The 18,230-nt window shown below is 49.6% G+C and overlaps 1 protein-coding gene and 2 long non-coding RNA genes across 3 annotated transcripts; 2 read left to right on the forward strand and 1 right to left on the reverse strand.

Annotated features, from left to right (window-relative positions):
• The first annotated feature begins 391 nt into the window (after nucleotides 1-391).
• Nucleotides 392-7,104, forward strand: LOC129716173 (uncharacterized). Its single transcript, XR_008726606.1, has 3 exons — nucleotides 392-818; nucleotides 4,426-4,600; nucleotides 6,702-7,104. It is a non-coding gene; the product is annotated as an uncharacterized LOC129716173 (long non-coding RNA).
• A 134-nt stretch (nucleotides 7,105-7,238) lies between these two features.
• On the reverse strand, nucleotides 7,239-11,390 carry LOC129716093 (protein rapunzel-like). Its single transcript, XM_055665983.1, is given in 3 exon segments — nucleotides 7,239-8,869; nucleotides 10,591-10,661; nucleotides 11,234-11,390. A coding segment is annotated over 1 exon segment (1,170 nt). The 5' UTR covers nucleotides 8,820-8,869; nucleotides 10,591-10,661; nucleotides 11,234-11,390; the 3' UTR covers nucleotides 7,239-7,649.
• On the forward strand, nucleotides 9,912-18,230 carry LOC129716167 (uncharacterized). The gene is made up of 2 exons (XR_008726604.1): nucleotides 9,912-10,473; nucleotides 17,898-18,230. It is a non-coding gene; the product is annotated as an uncharacterized LOC129716167 (long non-coding RNA).

An 18,230-nucleotide genomic window follows, 5' to 3' on the forward strand; every position in this document is an offset into this window, starting at 1 on the left:
GTGGGGCGGGGCCGTGCAGGGGGAGGGAGGGGTTGAGTTTGTGACAGGAAGCTTCTGGCACAAACTTCGGTCTTGTCGTTGAGCGGAGGCGACGTTGACTCACCGGGATAAACTGGATAAGGAGGGTGGAGGGTGGAGAGGGAGATAAATGCACGAGAGATAACAGTGGGCGGGGGATCGGTGCAGCAGGCGAGGGCGATTGACACGGGTGCGGCCCGTAAAACCATTTAATTGGTGAAAAAGAACATCCCGTCTTATTCCAGTCCGTCCAGACCATCGCAGGTTAAGCCAGTCTGACAACTGTGGGGGGGGGGGGGGGGGGGGGGGGGGGGGGGGGGGGGTAGGGTAGGGTAGTATGGGTGGCTGTATGAACCGGCCCGAACTGAGGTAGGGCCGGATATGTAGATCATTCTGAAGAAGGGGCTCGAGCCGAAACCTCGCCTATCCAGTTCTCCAGCGGTACTGTCTGACCCGCTGAGTTACTCCTGCACTCTGTGACTTGTTTTTTTTTACCGGAGATGGTTTGGGCAGGGTGTCAGCTGGGTCAAGGCGGGGACTGAGGGTTCGGTTTTCAACACAGAGGGTAGGAACATGGAACTGCGCCTGCTGATGCACACAAGAAGACAAAGACGGTGTTATTCCAGTCTAATGTAACCCCACTTTTAAAAAGGGGAGGGAGAGAGAAAACGGGGATTACAGACCAGTTAGTCTAACATCGGTGGTGGGGGAAATTCTGGAGTCAGTTATTAAAGATGGGATAGCAGCACATTTGGAAAGTGGTGAATTCGTTGGACAAAGTCAGCATGGATTTGTGAAAGGTAAATCATGTCTGACGAATCTTATATAATTTTTCGAGTATGTAACTAGTAGAGTGGATAAGGGAGAACCAGTGGATGTATTATATCTGGACTTTCAGAAGGCTTTCGACAATGTCCCACATAAGAGATTAGTATACAAATTTAAAGCACACGGTATTGGGGGTTCAGTATTGATGTGGATAGAGAACTGGCTGGCAGACAGGAAGCAAAGAGTAGGAGTAAACGGGTCTTTTTCACAATGGCAGGCAGTGACTAGTGGGGTACCGCAAGGCTCAGTGCTGGGACCCCAGCTATTTACAATATATATTAATGATTTGGATGAGGGAATTGAATGCAACATCTCCAAGTTTGCGGATGACACGAAGCTGGGGGGCAGTGTTAGCTGCGAGAAGGATGCTAGGAGACTGCAAGGTGACTTGGATAGGCTGGGTGAGTGGGCAAATGCATGGCAGATGCAGTATAATGTGGTTATCCACTTTGGTGAGGTTATTGGCGTCTCCATTTTCCAGAGCCGCTGGCAAAATTGCCAGGACAAACTGCACCCCCTCCACACACACCTGGATCTCCTGCCATCAGGCAAGAGATATCGAAGCATCAAAGCCCGGACTACGAGGCTGCTAGCTTATCTACCAACTGTCACTTGTGACTCTGCGGCTGGCACGGACACTTTTAATAACTGGCAAAAATCAGCGGGGACATTTTTTTTTTTTATGAGATTGTGTTTTTTACCTGCTATTTATACTGTTCCGAGGGACCTGGGTGTCATGAAGGTAAATTTCATGTGCCAGGTCATCACTGAAGGTAGGCATTTTGCACTTGGTGCAGCAAGGCAGTGATTGATTGATTGAAAAAAAGCGAATGGTATGTTAGCTGAATTGGCCATTAGGAAAAGGGGAAAGGACATGGGTGTTTGTCATTGAAATGTTAGCAGCAGGAAAGATGGTATGTTTCATACATGCAGTTGTTACAGGGGGTCTTGGTGTAGACCTGGCGAGACCACACCTGGAGTATTGCGTACAGTTTTGGTCTAATCTGAGGAAAGACATTATTGCCATAGAGGGAGTACAGATACGGTTCACTAGACTGATTCCTGGGATGGCAGGACTTTCATATGAAGAAAGACTGGATAGACTCGGTTTGTACTCGCTAGAATTTAGAAGATTGAGGGGGGAACTTGTAGAAACTTATAAAATTCTTAAGGGGTTGGACAGGCTAGTTGCAGGAAGATTGTTCCAGATGTTGGGGTATTCCAGAACAAGGGGTCACAGTTTAAGGATAAGGGGGAAATCTTTTAGGACCGAGATGAGGAAACCTTTTTTCACACAGAGAGTGGTGAATCTCTGGAATTCTCTGCCGCAGAAGGTAGTTGAGGCCAGTTCTTTGACTATATTTAAGAGGGAGTTAGATGTGGCCCTTTTGGCTAAAGGGATCAGGAGGTATGGAGAGAAGGCAGGGATGGGATACTGAGTTGGATGATCAGCCATGATCATATCGAATGGCGGTGCAGGCTCGATGGGCCGAATGGCCTACTCCTGCACCTATTTTCTATGTTTCTATGTTAGAGTATATATACTCACAATCGGAAGTAGCTGCCAGAGAAGGTAGTTGAGACTGGGAATATAACACAATTAGAAAATGCATCTTGACTGGTACATGGATTGGAAATGTTCAGAGGGAAAAGGCGCTGGCAAACGGAACCAAATGAATAATTTGTAATCATAGGGCACTGCAAATGCCAGTAACAAAATAAGACAAAGTGTTGGAGTAACTCAGCAGGTCAGGCTACATCTCTGGAGAACATGGATAAGACGTTTCGGGTCGGCACGACACCAACCCATGTTCTCCAGAGGTGCTGTCTGACCCGCTGAGTTACTCCAGCACTTTGTATCTTTTGTCGTCGACGTTGATGAGGTGGGCCGAAGGGCCTGTTTTGTGCTGGACCGATCTGCAACTCTTGACTCCAATATGCAGGTGGTTTAAGGTGCAATGCTGCCGCACGCTGGGCAGAGCTGGTATTACATTACTAACTGTGTCCGCGGGTGGGAATCGCTCCGCTGAAGACACAAGCTCATTTAACTCTTCTTCCAACCCATGACCACAACCCCCTGAAAGTTCAACACAACTCGCAGCAGAAGTGTGAGGTGTTGCATTTTGGAAAGTCTAACATGCGCGTTTTGTAGAGTAAGAGTAGATCTAGGAGTGTCGGTGCAAGGTTCCTTGAAGGTGGAGTCTCAGGTAGATAGGGTGGTCATAAAGGCACTAGGTGGGAGAAGAAACGAAAAAGGAGGCATTAGTGCCCGAGGGCTGAGGGAGATTTGAAGGGGAGGAGACAGCAAGGGCTAACTGGATAGACTTTGTTTATACTCTCTAGAATTTAGGGCATTGAGAGGGGATCTTATAGAAACTTACACAATTCTTAGGGGGTTGGAAAGGCTAGATGCAGGAAGATTGTTCCCGATGTTAGGGAAGTCCAGGACAAGGGGTCACAGCTTAAGGATAAGGGGGCAATCCTTTAAAACCGAGATGAGAAGAACTTTTTTCACACATAGAGTGGTGAATCTCTGGAACTCTCTGCCACAGAGGTTAGTTGAGGCCAGTTCATTGGATATATTTAAGATGGAGTTAGATGTGGCCCTTGTGGCTAAGGGGATCAGGGGGTATGGAGAGAAGGCAGGTACGGGATACTGAGTTGGATGATCAGCCATGATCATATTGAATGGCGGTGCAGGCTCGAAGGGCCGAATGCCCTACTCCTGCACCTAATTTCTATGTTTCTATGTTTCTAACAAAGGCTAAACAAAATGGCGAGAATTCAATGTACATGCCCCCAGGATGCAGACTCCCCAAGTGGAATGTGAGGTTCTGTTCCTCCAATTTCCGGTGGTGATCGCTCATGGAGGAGACCTAGGGCACACCGGTCTCACCGATGTAGAGCAGCTAACATCTGGAGCAGCGGATGCAATAGATGAGGTTGTAGGAGATGCAGGTGAACCTCTGTCGCACCTGGAACGACTGCTTGGGTCCTTGAATGAAGTTGAGGGGGGAGATAAAGCGACAAGTGTAGCATCTCTTGCGGTTGCAAGGGAAAGTGCCCGGGGAGGGGGTGGTACAGGAAGGAAGGGAAGAATTGACAAGGGGGTTACGGAGGGAGCGGTCTTTGAGGAAGGCAACATGGGGGGAGATGGGAAGATGTGATGTGATGGGAAGATGATATTGTGTTCAGTTCTGGGCACCATGTTATAGGAAAGATATTGTCAATCTTGAAAGGGTACAGAGTAGATTTACGAGGATGTTGCCAGGACTAGAGGGTGTGCGCTAGAGGGAGAGGTTGAGTAGCTGGGACTATATGTTGTAGTGAAGGAGGATGATGGGTGATCTTAGAGAGCTGTATAAAATCATGAGAGGAATAGATTGGGTAGATGCACAGAGTCTCTTGCACAGAGTTAGTTTAGTTTAGAAATACAGCGCAGAAACAGGCCCTTCGGCCCACCGAGTCCGCGCCGATCAGCAACCCCCGCAACCTTAACACGATGCTACACACACTAGCGAAAATTTACACATATCTCAAGCCAATTAACCTACAAACCTGTACGTCTTTGGAGTGTAGGAGAAACACGAATATCTCGGAGAAAACCCACGGTCACGGGGGGAGAACGTACAGTCTCCGTACAGACAGCACCCGTAGTCGGGACCGAACTCGGGTCTCGGGCGCTGCATTCGCTGTAAGGCGACAACTCTACCGCTGCGCCACCGTGACCGTGACCTGAAGACATCATTTGAAGGTGAAGGGGAAAGATTGAATAGGAATCTGATGGGTGGCTTTTTCACACAAAGGGTGGTGGGTGTATGGAACAAGCTGCCAGATGAGGTATTTGATGCAGGGACTATCCCAACGTTTAAGGAACATTTAGACAGGTACACGGATATGACAGGTTTGGGGGAATATGGACCAAACGCGGGGCAGGTGGGAGGGGACTAGTGTAGGTGGGATATGTTGGCCGGTGTGAGCAAGTTAGGCCAAAGGGTCTGTTTCCACGCCGTATCACTCTATGATAGTGGGTTAAAGAAGGCGTATGGTATACTTGCCTTCTCTGGTTGCCCATTGAGTATTTGAGCCAGGAAGTCATATTGCAGCTTTATAAAAAATCGGTTCGGCTAGTCTATGGAGCATTGAGTTCAGTTCTTGTCGCCCTATTACAGGAAGGACGCGGAGACTTTGGGGAGAGTGCAGAAGTTTATCAGAATGCTAAAAAAGCACACAGTGCTGGAGTAACTCAGCAGGTCAGATAGCATCTCGGGATGGATGGATGAGCGCCTTTTCGGTCAGGACCATTCCTCATACCAGAATGCTGCCTGGTTTAGAGGGATGAGGGTGTTTTCTTCTGAGCGTCGGTGAATGAGAGATGATTGGGTAGAAGTTTATAACATTGTAGAGTTTTTTCTCCAGGATGGAAATATTAATTGCCAGATAGAATGTATTTGTGAGACGAGAAACGTTTAAAGGAGATGTGCAGGACAAACTTTTTACACCCATAGTGAAAGGCGACCCGATGGCTCGGCCAGGAGTCGTGGTGGCCGGATTTACGATCGTGGCTTTTAAGACCTTGGCAGGCACGTGAGCGGGCAACTTGGACAGGTTGGGGGAGTGGGCAGAGATGGGAAATAGTGTGGCAAATTGTGGAGTCATGCATTTGGGTAGTAGGAATAAAGACAAACAATTGTCTAAATCGGGTGGGAATCCAGAAATCGGAGGTGCAAAGGGACTTGGGATTCCCCAAAAATATAATCTGCAAGTCGAATCGGTATCAAGGAAACAAACCTGCTAGCATTTATTTCAAGAGGGCTAGAATACTAAAACAGTGTTGAGGCACTTTCAGGCGCTGGTAAAGTCGCATTTGGAATACCGTGAGCAATTCTGGGCACCATATCTGAGGAAGGATGTGCTGGCTCTGGAGAGGGTCCAGAGGAGGTTTACAAGAATGATCCCAGGAATGAGTAGGTTAACCTATGATGAGCGTTTGTGTGGGGAAGCCTAGGTTGAGCACTGGGCCTGTACTCGCTGGAGTTTAGAAGAATGAGGGGGGACTTCATTGAAACATACAGAATAGAAACGACTTGGATAGAATGGATGTGGGGAGGGTGTTTCCACGAGTGGGAGAGTCTAGGACTAGAGGCAATAACCTCAGAATTAAAGGACGTTTTTTGAGGAAGGAGATGAGGAGACATTTATTTCGTCAGGTGGTGGTGAATCTGTGGAATTCTTTGCCACAGAAGGCTACGGAGGCCAAGTCGTTGGATATTTTTTGAGGCAGAGAGAGATGGATTCTTGATTAGTACGGTTGTCCGAGGTTATGGGGAGAAGACAGGAGAATGGGGTTAGGTGGGAGAGATAGATCAGCCATGGTTGAGTGACGGAATAGACTAAATTAACCGAATGGCAGGGGGGATGTCTGGGAACTCTGATTACTGGCTTTGCTTGGATTCACCCAGAGGTGATGGTAATGTCGGCTGTTTCCACACGGAACCTCCACCGGGTAACCCGCACATTTGACGAGGCATCAGAACATTTTTGTAACGAAGTCGTTACCTCCAGCTCGGACACCAATTTTTGTTAACTCATAATAGTACAGATGTATGGATCTGATCCGCTGTCAGTGGACTGTTTGCACCCTTCTCTCCCGTCTTTATCACCTCTTCCCCAGCCAGCAATGGACCATTGTGGGCTAAACCCTTCATTGGTCATCTGTTACCGGCCCCAGCATGTGTTAGTCTTTAGTTACCTCCGGTCCCCCCCCCGCCCCGCCCCCCCCCCCCCCCCCGACTCTACTTTCAATCTGAAGAAGGATCTCGACCTGAAACGTCACCTGTTCCTTTTTTCTCCAGTGATGCTGCCTGACCCGCTGAGATGCTCCAGCACTATGTGTCCATCTTCGGTATAAACCAGCACCTGCAGTTCGGTATTAACCAGCACCTGATGTCCTGGAATACCTGTCGCTGAGGAAGGGGTTGGTGCGAGGTGAAAGTGGGGTAAAGATGCTACTAAGACGGAATGAACGCAGAGAAGATCCTTGAGGATGTTGCTTGGACTCGAGGGCCTGAGCTATAGGGAGAGGTTGGGCAGGGTAAGGCTTTATTCCTTGGGGCACAGGAGGCTGAGGGGCGATGCAATATAACGTCGGGTTATGGTTCCATAGAATAAGGTGATTATTTTGCGTGGGAAGGAACTGCAGATGCTTGTTTAAACTGAACGCTGCAGTAACTCAGCGGGACAGGCAGCATCTCTGGAGCAAAGGAATAGGTGACATTGTTTTGTATTATTACATATTATCACTTTGTTATTCCGTTTGCAAGATTTTACGCTGCAGCAAGCACGAGTTTCAGGGTTCCGTTGTGGTTACAAATGACAATTAAACACTTGACTTGTGATTCGAATTTATTGAACTGATTAACATGTACATCGTATATATTTTCACAGAACCGATTAATCACTTTAAGCACAGCCAAGCAATGACAACGATTGATCTACAAGGATAAAGGGCATCAGAAGACCCCGCTGCCGGTGGCCATTGTGTTGTTTGCCGGGCAGCGGCTGCTGAGTGCAGGAGGTAACCAGACAGGGTCGTGTCTGCAGCGCTTGGTGTTCAGCGGACGGTCAGTAAACTGGGGAAGCGGCTGCTCACCGGTTGCACACCAAGCGACGAATTGTAACGCTGATAAATCTAGGACGCGGACACTGAACTGATTGGGTCCGGATTCATTTTAATCACATATTTGATCAATTTAATTTCTAACATACCCCGCCATGACGGGACCGGCTCGCTCCTGGGGCCATCATGTGGAGTGGACACAGAGGGTGACCCCACTGTAGTTCTCCCAGAAGTGGCAGCCGTCGGGGAAGTTATTGCTCATCCACAGGCCTTGTAAGCGCTTGACCGCGTGGACCATGTAGTTGGGCGTGACGTCGGTGATGAAGTCGACCACTTTTCTGGCGTCACTCCAGCCATCCTTGCCCTCCATCAACTGGCCGATATGTGCCTCGTCTATTGAGTTTGGGTCGATGGCGTAGGACACAACCACGTTGACGTCATTGAGCCGGAAAAAATGAAAGCGGTTTGGGCCATCAACACAGTGATTGTCAAAGCCCCCGACTGGATTATAGACGCGCACTGACCAGCGGACCCAGTCGTATTTATCCTCTAGTCCCTTCAGGATAAAGGTGGTGCACGCCTTGTTATCTCTCCCCCCCTTGTCCGTCACCATCTTCTCGACATCTATCTCTGCCTGCTGCGCAAACTCGCTGACGCACTGATCTACCATGGATTTCATTTTGGCTTCTACTTTCGCCAGTTTCTTGTTCCACTCTTTCTTCAACGCCTCCACGTCGTTGCCGGTGACGGCGGCGTGGCCCAGGAGAGCGATCAGACCGATGCAGAAGAGCTCCTTCAGCCGGCAACACATGCTTTCCATCAGGCGCCGGTTCCTTTGGTCATAGCTCATGGCCGTCTCCAGGATGGGCTTCCCAAAGACGGCGGCGTTGCCCATGATCCCGTCGAAGAGCGTGTGCAGGTTCTGGTCGCCCTTGGTCGCGACGAAGTGGTCGAGGAACTCGTCTCGCTCCTTGTCGCGGAACTCGGGCGCTGAGCTCAGGATCTCCATGTATTTGCGGAACTGGTTCTTGAGGTTCTCCTCGATGGCGAACTACTGGTTATCGACCGTGCTCATCTCGATCTCCCTCAGCACGTCCCCGATCTGATCAGAAATCACATCCAGTTGGTTCTTGACGATCTGGAACTGCTCCTTCATATATGTCAGCTCCTCGCTGTCCTGCTTTCCCAGCGCCAGCTGCAGAATGATGCCGCCCACCTGGAAGATTCCCGACATCACACCGGCCGCGGCGGCGAACTTGGCTACATCCTTCAACAGCCCCATCGCTACAGTTGCATTCGCCATGTTCTCCGCTAGCTGCGCCGAAGCGCTAAGCAGTTCCGCGCTCTCCGCCATGACTGGGCCTGGATCCTGGGACTCCGGGTGTGGTCTGCGCCGCGCCGCTGCTGGAAAGAAACAGTTCAAACAGATCCAGATTAACGGAGACACGAAGAACTGAAGATGCTGGAATCTCAAACAAAAACAACGGCGTTGGAGCAACTCGGCGGCTCAGGCAGCATCTGTGGAGGTAATGGACAGACAAAGATTCGGGTCGCGACCCTTCTTCAGTCTGACGGGGTGCGGGGAGGTGGGAGATGGAAAACAGGTGGGGGCAGGACAAAACCTGGCAAGTTATAGGTGAATACAGGCGGGAGGGTCATTGGCAGATGGGCTGAGTAGGTGCCAAACGCTGGAGGTGAAAGGGAGGTAAAGGAATGTTAGATAACGGGAGAAGGGGGGTGAATTGTAAAGGCGGAGGGAGGGAAGTGGGTGATAGGGAACTTGGGTGGAGTTAATAGAGAACAAGATTAATGTTTGAACGAAATCCTGCGCCATGTCGCGGCTACGGAGGTCAAACGCGAAGCAGACGGTCACGCACCCAGTCCTTCCTCCCACGAGTCACAGATAGATACAGCCCGGAACAGGTCCTTCCTCCCACCCAGTCATAGTCACAGGTAGATACAGCACGGAACAGGTCCTTCCTCCCACCCAGTCATAGTCACAGGTAGATACAGCACGGAGACAGGTCCTTCCTCCCACGCAGTCATAGTCACAGGTAGATAGTCACAGGATAGATACAGCCCGGAACAGGTCCTTCCTCCCACCCAGTCATAGTCACAGGTAGATACAGCACGGAGACAGGTCCTTCCTCCCACGCAGTCATAGTCACAGGTAGATACAGCACGGAACAGGTCCTTCGGCCCACTGAGTTCGCGGCCTGTTCATTAAAAAAACAATGACGAAAATACCTAAAGAATCGACTGCAGATGCTGGAATCTTGAGTAAAAAACATACTTCTGTAACATCCCTGCCCGAACCCATGTTAGGGCGGCGAACAGTGCATAGAGCCGTTGCCTTGTAGGTTCAATCCTAACGTTAGGTGTTCAATGCCGTGGGACCCCTCCGCGTGTTTACACAAACGTCCGCGTCGGCAGGCTAATTGGCCGCGGTACCCCCCCCCCCCCCCCCACCCCCACCCCGTGCAGGTTAGTGGTGGAATCTAGATAATTCCTGTGAATTTAGGGAGAAAACAATCACAATCACGGGCGGAAATCTCCCATGTTTTGGGAGGTGGGCGATAATTCCCCCCATGTTTTGTAACCCGGATTTTAAAATTGGGTGAAAAACATTTTAATTACAAATTTCCGCGTGACGGGGTGGGGGACTGATGGTCGAGGGCACCGATTGGACGAGAGAGACGTCGGTCAGCAAGCAGTGGGGGTAGGACATGATGATTCAGCGCGATGATTGAAGTAGGGAGGCGTCAGTCAGAGGCGAAGTAGGAGGGTGGGACTGAGGGAGACGTCCTTGTGGTGCAAATATCATAGTGCGGAGTTTGATCCGGCCCTTCCGCGGGGCCTTTCATCGCCAGGCGCCGCTTAAAATCGGCCGCGGGATCTTCCATCGCCGCACGGTGCGATGAAAGGCCCCGCCAACGAGCCGAGTGAAGCCCACGATTCGGGGCGGACGAAGCTGCTGTTGCTGGAGTTCGGAGTCGGTCAACAACCAGGTCAGCTCCCGATATTAGCGTCCACAGGGGCCAAACCTCGTGTGTGTGTGTGTGTGTGTGCTCGTGCGCCTACCAATAAATTGTGTAACCCCCATGTTGTGATAGCGATTACCTCACCTGAACCACAGATGCTGGAATCCGGAGCAAAAACACAAAGTGCCGGAGGAACTCAGCGGGCAAGGCAGCGTCTGTGTAGGGAATGGACGGTATAAATGATTGGAGGAGGCTGCGCCAGAGCCGGGTCCCACTCTCCCGTCGGCAAAAGCTGCTCATCCTGTTCTGGGGCTGTGATTTCCCGCTAACTTACTCCTGCAATGGGTAACACACACACACACACACACGCGCGCACACACACACACACACACACACACGGGGGGGAGTTACGCTGTCGGAGGAGGTAAGGGGCTGTGGGTCGCTCTACTCCCCCTCCCTCCCTCACCCCCCTCGGCCACTCTCTTCCCCCACCACATTTCCAGCGGGCAAGGTGCGAACGGAGAAGTCCCGGGGCGAGCAGTAAGAATGATGACGGCACAGCGAGAGACTGTTTATCTCATCCAATCTGTTCGAGTGCCAGTGGACCAGTCTCCCCAGTCCCACACCCGCCTATCCTGTGTACGATTCTCTCTCCGTTGCCTGGTCATCTGAAACCCTGTGGGTGAGACACTCCGTTTGCAGGTTTCCTCTAAACCATCGCAGCTCATCATAGTTACCTCTCCCTCGTACTCACCCACGCCCGCCGTCATTTCAGCTAGACCCTTACCCTGTGTCGTACACACTTTGTGTCGCCTCCTTCCTGCTGCTTTCCGCGAACTCAGAGCTCTTCCCACTGCCTCGATTCAACAGCTCTGCTCCTCGCAATGTCTTTCCCCGCCTTAAGTAGCAGCGCTCGCCCTGTTGTTGTGGGGCAGATGAGGGCTGGAGCCCCTCCCCCCTGGAGCTTCCCTCTTCGACCACGTCTTGGAGCCTCCACCCCCGACCACATCCTGGCCAAAGGGCGTTTGTCAGGAATCCAGCAAAACTGGGCGAGGGATTTATGGCACCGCTGGAGATACCAGCAATAAAATTAACTTTCGGTTGATTAGTATTGATTTATTATTGTCACGGGAATGGAGAAACTGTGAAACACGTTGTGTTGCGTGCTGGCCAAGGACATCACAACACATACCCTGGTGTGTAGGATAGTGTTAGAATGCGGAGATCGCTGGTCGGCGTGGTTTCGGTGGGCCGAAGGGCCTGTTTCAACACTGTATTTCTAAACTAAACTAAAAGACTAAATATATGAGTACAACAGGTCCTTTTTCGACTCTCTTGATGGAGTAACTCAGCAGGTCAGGCAGCATCCCTGGAGAACATTGATAGGTGATGTTTGGGGCCGGACCCTCGGGTAGCGCTGAGCAGAAAATAAGCAGAGTGAAGAATATAGTGTTACATCTACAGAGAAAGTGCAAGCAAAACAAGTGCATGGCCAGCAACGAGGTAGGTTGAAGGATCGTGAGTACATCCTAGCTTATGTCAGGACCGTTCAATTGCCTGGTAACTGGGGGGGGGGGGGGGGGGGGGGGGGGGGGGGGGAGCTGTTCCTGAATCTAGTGGTACTTGCGTTCATGTAACCGGTTCTTCTGCCCGATGGGAGAGGGGAGAAGAGGGAATGACCGAGGCAGTGTGAAGTGTAGATGGGGTCGATGGCGGGGAGTCTGGTCTGCGTGATGGACCGGGCTACAGTCACAACTCTCGGCAATTTCTTGCGGTCTTGTGCAGAGTCGGTGCCGGACCGTGTGGTGAGTGCGGAGGCACAGGCCCGAGTAAAGACACGACACAGATACTCTTGACTTTGACTTTAAAGCGGCAGAGGTGGAGGAAGGAGAATTTCTGGCAAAATGGCAGGCAGTGTCTAGTGGGATACCGCAAGGCTTGCTGGTGGGACCGCAGCTATTTACAATATATATTAATGATTTAGATGAAGGGATTAAAAGTAACATTAGCAAATTTGCAGATGACACAAAGCTGGGAGACACGGGACCTGAATGTATGGCTGAGGAACTGGTGCAGGGGGCAGGGATATAGATTCTTAGATCACTGGGATCTGTTTTGGAGTCAGCGGGAATTGTACAAAATTGCATCTTGACAGGTGGGGGACCGGCATTCTGCCACTGCTACACGGGTGGTTTTAAGCTGAATAAGGGGGGTGGGGTGTCAAATGGGATAGTCGAGAACGGAATTGAGGAATTGCAAAGGCAAGAAGACACTAATTGGTGTTAATTACAGACCCCAAATAGTAGCCCGGCTGTAATAATAATAATAATAATAATAATAATAATAATAATAATAATAATAATAATAATAATAATAATAATAATAATAATAATAATAATAATAATAATAAATTGAATTTATATAGCGCTTTTCAGGGACTTAACGTCGCTTTACAAGGCAGGGCAAAAAACAAACAAAAACAAAAACAAACCAAATCAAACCAAAAAATGAGCAACAATTCAAGCACAGATGAAAAGGGAGGGGGACATGGGGCAGAGGTGAAGAGATAGATCTTGAGCCGGGACTGGAAGATGGTGAGGGACTCAGAATTGCGGATCAGTTGGGGGAGCGAGTTCCAGAGCATGGGAGCTGCCCTGGAGAAGGCTCTGTCCCCAAAACTGCGGAGGTTGGATTTGTGGATGGAGAGGAGACCGGCTGATGTGGATCTGAGGGACCGTGATGGTTGGGGGGAGAGGAGGGCAGTGAGATATGGGGGGGGGGGGGTGATGTGATGTGGGTGATGAGTCGGGCGGCTGTGTTCTGGACCAGTTGGAGTCGGTTGATGTAGGTGGAGCTGATGCCAAGGAGAAGTGAGTTGCAGTAGTCTAGTCGGGAGGAGATGAAGGCATGGATGAGTCTTTCAGCAGCGTGAGGTGTGAGAGAGGGTCTGAGTTTGGCAATGCAGGAATTCTGTTTTATCGCTGTTGAGTTTGAGGAAGTTATGTTGCATCCAGGTTTTTATAGTATCTGACCAAGGGGGAGGATGTAGATGATGAAGAGGAGGGGGCCGAGTACGGAGCCTTGGGGAACGCCTTGAGTGACTGTGGCTGTAGCAGACGTGTGGTTATGGAGCGAGATGAAGTGGGATCTGTTGGAAAGGTAGGAACGGAGCCAGCTGAGTGCAGTACCTTCGATACCGAGGTCTTTGAGTCTGGTGAGTAGAATATTATGGCTCACGGTATCGAAGGCTGCACTCAGGTCGAGGAGGATGAGGATGTTGAGGGAACCGGTGTCAGCAGAGGTGAGGAGGTCATTGAGGACTTTGAGAAGAGCGGTTTCTGTGCTGTGGAGGGGGCGAAAACCAGATTGGAGGGGTTCGAATAGGTTATTGGCATGGAGATGGGAATGAAGTTGTGAGGTGACAATACGCTCCAGGGTTTTAGAAAGAAATGGGAGGTTTGAGATTGGGCGGTAGTTGCTGAGAGAGGAGGGATACAGATCAGGTTTCTTTAAAATTGGGGTGACAGCAGCAGTTTTGAAGGCGGAGGGGACAGTTCCTTGGGACAGTGAGGAATTGAAGAGGTTAGTGAGGTAGGGGCAGAGGATGGGGAGGCAGGACTTCAGCAGGACTTCTGCTGTTGTGTCTGTATCCTAAGGTACAGGTCTGTCAGAGCAGAGGGAGCCGGGTGACCTTGCACACTGCAAACAGTGACACTCAATGGGAGCCGTGTGATGCCTCTGAGTGACTGGCAAGAGACTGCAGATCAGCCCATAGTCAGTGCACACATACTGGGGACCTACAGAATGAATGGTCACTCTTATAGCAGAGGACATCTAAGGCGAAATGCTGGAAAACCTCAGCAGGTCAGGCGGCATCTAGGTAGGTAGAGAGAGTGACAGAGTCAGTCACAGATAATAGGGCACAGGCAGACCCTTCAGCCCATCACGTCCATGCTAACCTTTTTGCCAATCTGCACTGATCCTGTTTGACTGGATCGAGACCCTATCCCTCTGTGTCTTGCCTAATTACCTCTGTGTGAATGCTCCTGAGATGAAGTAACTGTGTTACATTCCACCACCTCATCTGAAAGCGTGTTCCAGGTACCAACCATTCTCTAAGTAAAATAAACGTATCCCTCAGCTCCCCTTTATATCTCTCTCCACTCACCTGAACCATCTGCCCTCCATTTTATGTCCCTATCGTGGGGAATGAGATATCTATGCCCTGCATAATGTCTATCTCTCTATCTTGCTCATTACAGGGAAAAAAAAAAAAAAAAAAAAGTCCAGATTATCTAATACCTTCCCATAACTGAAGGCCCTCTGAACAGAGTAGTGTCTGGGGATCTCCTCTGCACACATCTCCTGTAATGTGGTGGCCTGAGCTGTACACAGCACTCAGTGAGAGGCGTGAACAAGGCAGTGTAATGTTGCAATGAGGGTGGGGGGAGCGAGGGAAGGAAGGCTGGGACAGAGGGAAGTTTCTGATGGGTCAAGGCTGGTGTTTAGTTCGGAGGCATTTGGCTGATGAGCTGCTGAGGCACAGCTAGAGTGATTACACAGAGAGGAATGTGTTAGAAATGCAAATTGCATGTCATAGCTGCTGCTGCAACTTTCAATCAGAAGGGGAATGGTGAAAGACGAGTCTGTCTGTGGGGAAAGTGATTGTGTTACAAAGCAGAAAACTGGGATAGTCAAAGTCAATGTTGAGAAGGATGCAGTGAGTCCCTGTAAGTAGCCCATGCGGTTACCTTAGTGACTCGTGAGTCTGCAACTATCATGATTTCATTTGGACTCTTCTCTGTTACAGGATTATTCCAAACATTTGTCACTCTTTGGGTAAAGCAATTATTTTTCTGGGTTTATGTTCTAAATATACTTCCCATTTGTTTCCACTTACAGCCCCCGGGTTAATACATTATCTGACAATATTTAAGAATGTTTAAGTTATCTGCCTGTATTAACTAAACACTGAAATTAGGTCGACCCGCAATGGGAATGTGTGGCATGGTGTGAATGTCGTCAAATAATAAGTCAACGGTAGGATGGAATAGATAAATGCCTGGTGTAATCCCTGTCAGGGCACAGGTTGGTTTACATCACTCAAACAGAAGATTGCCGTTCACTATCATATGTCGACATTATTATAAACACTCTACATGTTTCTCGTCTGTTTTTACTACCATATTAAAATGGTGACAGTGAACATTTGTGTCAAATCCATTTTATGTTGATGTTTGATTTAAATATACAGACTTATATACTACTGAAATGTATGTTGCAAAATATATTAGCTCTTTGCAGCCCCCGTAAGTCACGTTTTCTTTAAAAATTAACTGTGGAGTGATGGCGTGGACAAGGCAGTGTAATGTTGTAATGAGGGTGGGGGGAGCGAGGGAAGGAAGGCTGGGACAGAGGGAAGTTTCTGACGGGACCAGGCTGGTGTTTAGTTCGGAGGCATTTGGCTGATGAGCTGCTGAGAGACAGCTAAAGTGATTACACAGAAACGAATGTGTTAGAAATGCAAATTGCATGTCATAGCTGCTGCTGCAACTTTCAATCAGAAGGGGAATGGTGAAAGACGAGTCTGTCTGTGGGGAAAGTGATTTCGTTACAAAACAGAAAACTGGGATAGTCAAAGTCATTGTTGAGAAGGATGCAGTGAGGGTCTGTAACTGCCCATCGCATCCAGACTCTGGCCCTGCCCTTGAGCGCTTTTATAATGAGGTCTGGCACAAGATAATGAACAACACCTCACCTGACAGGGCAGGTTGCAACCTGCAGCACTCTGTACTGAAGTCAACAGTTCCAAGTAACCAGAGCTCTGTCACACAGCTGCCAGGTTCTGAACAGCTTGTTTCAGTGTTTATTATCTTCTTAAATACCTTTGTTAATCCATCAATCAGCTCCCTCTGGCCATGCACTCTCCACCCACCCTCTCTACCCTTTCTCCCTCTCTCTCTCTCCCCCTCTCTCCCTCCCTCCCTCTCTCTCTCTCTCTCTCTCTCTCCTCTCTCCCTCTCTCCCTCTCCGTTTCTACAGCCATACAAACAAAATGATTCATACAAGGCACACAAACAATTCAATTCACACAAACATCATGGAACACAAAACACCGTGGAAGATTTACAGGGATGTTGCCAGGACTCGAGGGCCTGAGCTATACGGAGACGTGGGTCAGGCTAGGATTTTATTATTTGGAGTGCAGGAGGATGAGGGGTGATCTTATAGAGGAGAATAAAATCATGAGTGGAATAGAGAGGTCTTTTCCCAGGGAAGGGGGATCAAGAACCAGAGGGTAAAGGTTTTAGGTGAGGGGGAAGTTTGACCTGTTACACTGGGCGAGCTCACCCACGAGGTACACCGAGTTTAAAACAAATTTAACTCGTGGTAATCACGTACAATCCATCAATCAGCTCTCTCTGGCCATGCTCTCACCCACCACCCACCCTCTCTCCCCCCTCTCCCCCCCCTCTCCCTCTCTCCCCCTCCCCCCCTCTCTCCCCTCTCTCCCTCTCTCTCCCCCTCTCTCCCTCTCTCTCCCCTCTCTCCTCCCCTCTCTCTCCCTCTCTCCCCCTCTCCCTCTCTCCCCTCTCCCACTCTCTCCCTCTCTCCCTCTCTCCCTCCCTCTCCCCTCTATCCCCCCTCTCCCCTCTCTCCCCCCTCTCCCCTCTCTCTCCCCCCTCCCCCCCTCTCCCCCCTCTCCCCTTTCTCCCCTTTCTAACTCTCACCCTCTTCTCTCCCCACTCTTACTCTCATCTCTCTCCACCCACTCTCACTCTATCTCTCTGCTCTCTCCACCTAAAGTCAACCCGTTTCCTGCCTAATCCAGTTACAGTGACATTGCAGGGAATCTGGGCCTTGACCAAGTCACCTCTTCTAAAGTAGGACCATTTGCTCGTAGATAGACACAAAGTGCTGGGGTAACTCGGCAGGTCAGGCAGCATATTTGGAGATGTACATGGTTTGGTTATGGGGAGTCATAGATTGTTACAGCACGGAAAAAGCCCCCTCGGTGCAATTTGTTCATGCCAAGCTAGGTCCTTCCTGGAGGTCCTTCCTGAAGTTGCAAGAAGAAGGTGGATTGGTTTGAGGTTTTTTTTCTTTGCAGTGCAGGAGACTGAGTGATGTGCTCGTCTCACATTTGGCCTCTATCTCTCTAAAGCTCTCATACCCAACAGGTTTCTGCAGAGTCTACAGGACAGCAAGGCTTGTGTTCCATTCAATATTTCCCCCCACCATCTCCCGCTACCCTGGTGCTGTTGTCTTGAAACACAAAAGTGCTGAATTGACATCTGCGGAGAACATGTTTCGGATCGCCACCCTGCATTTGGCTGCTGGGTTAAGTTTGATTTTAGACTGCAAAGGGTCACTTGTTGTTTTCCAAATGATGTGCAATCTGTATTTATTGCGTCTTTGGTATATCTAAAGTCTCCACTTCTCCATTTCAGAACATTTATTCGTCAGGCATTAAACAAGGGTCTGAAGAAGGGTCTCGACCCGAAGCGTCACATGTTCCTCTTCTCCAGAGAAGCTGTCTGATCCGCCGAGTTACAACCGTTTATTTTTTATCTATCTTCGGTTTAAACCAGTATCTGCAGTTCCTTCCTACACATGAAAAATAACGTGGCGGCGGGAGAAGTACCTACTATTTCGGAAATCCCAAGAAAGTGGACAGTAATCTTTGCTCCGCAGCCGAACTGGTTGAAGGAAAATTGCCGAAAACATATTGCTCAGGTAAACACGGGAGGTTGACAACATATTAAAATGTATCTCCGGTTAAA

Source organism: Leucoraja erinacea, chromosome 2, assembly GCF_028641065.1.
Source record: "Leucoraja erinacea ecotype New England chromosome 2, Leri_hhj_1, whole genome shotgun sequence".
Taxonomy (NCBI): Eukaryota; Metazoa; Chordata; class Chondrichthyes; order Rajiformes; family Rajidae; genus Leucoraja; species Leucoraja erinaceus.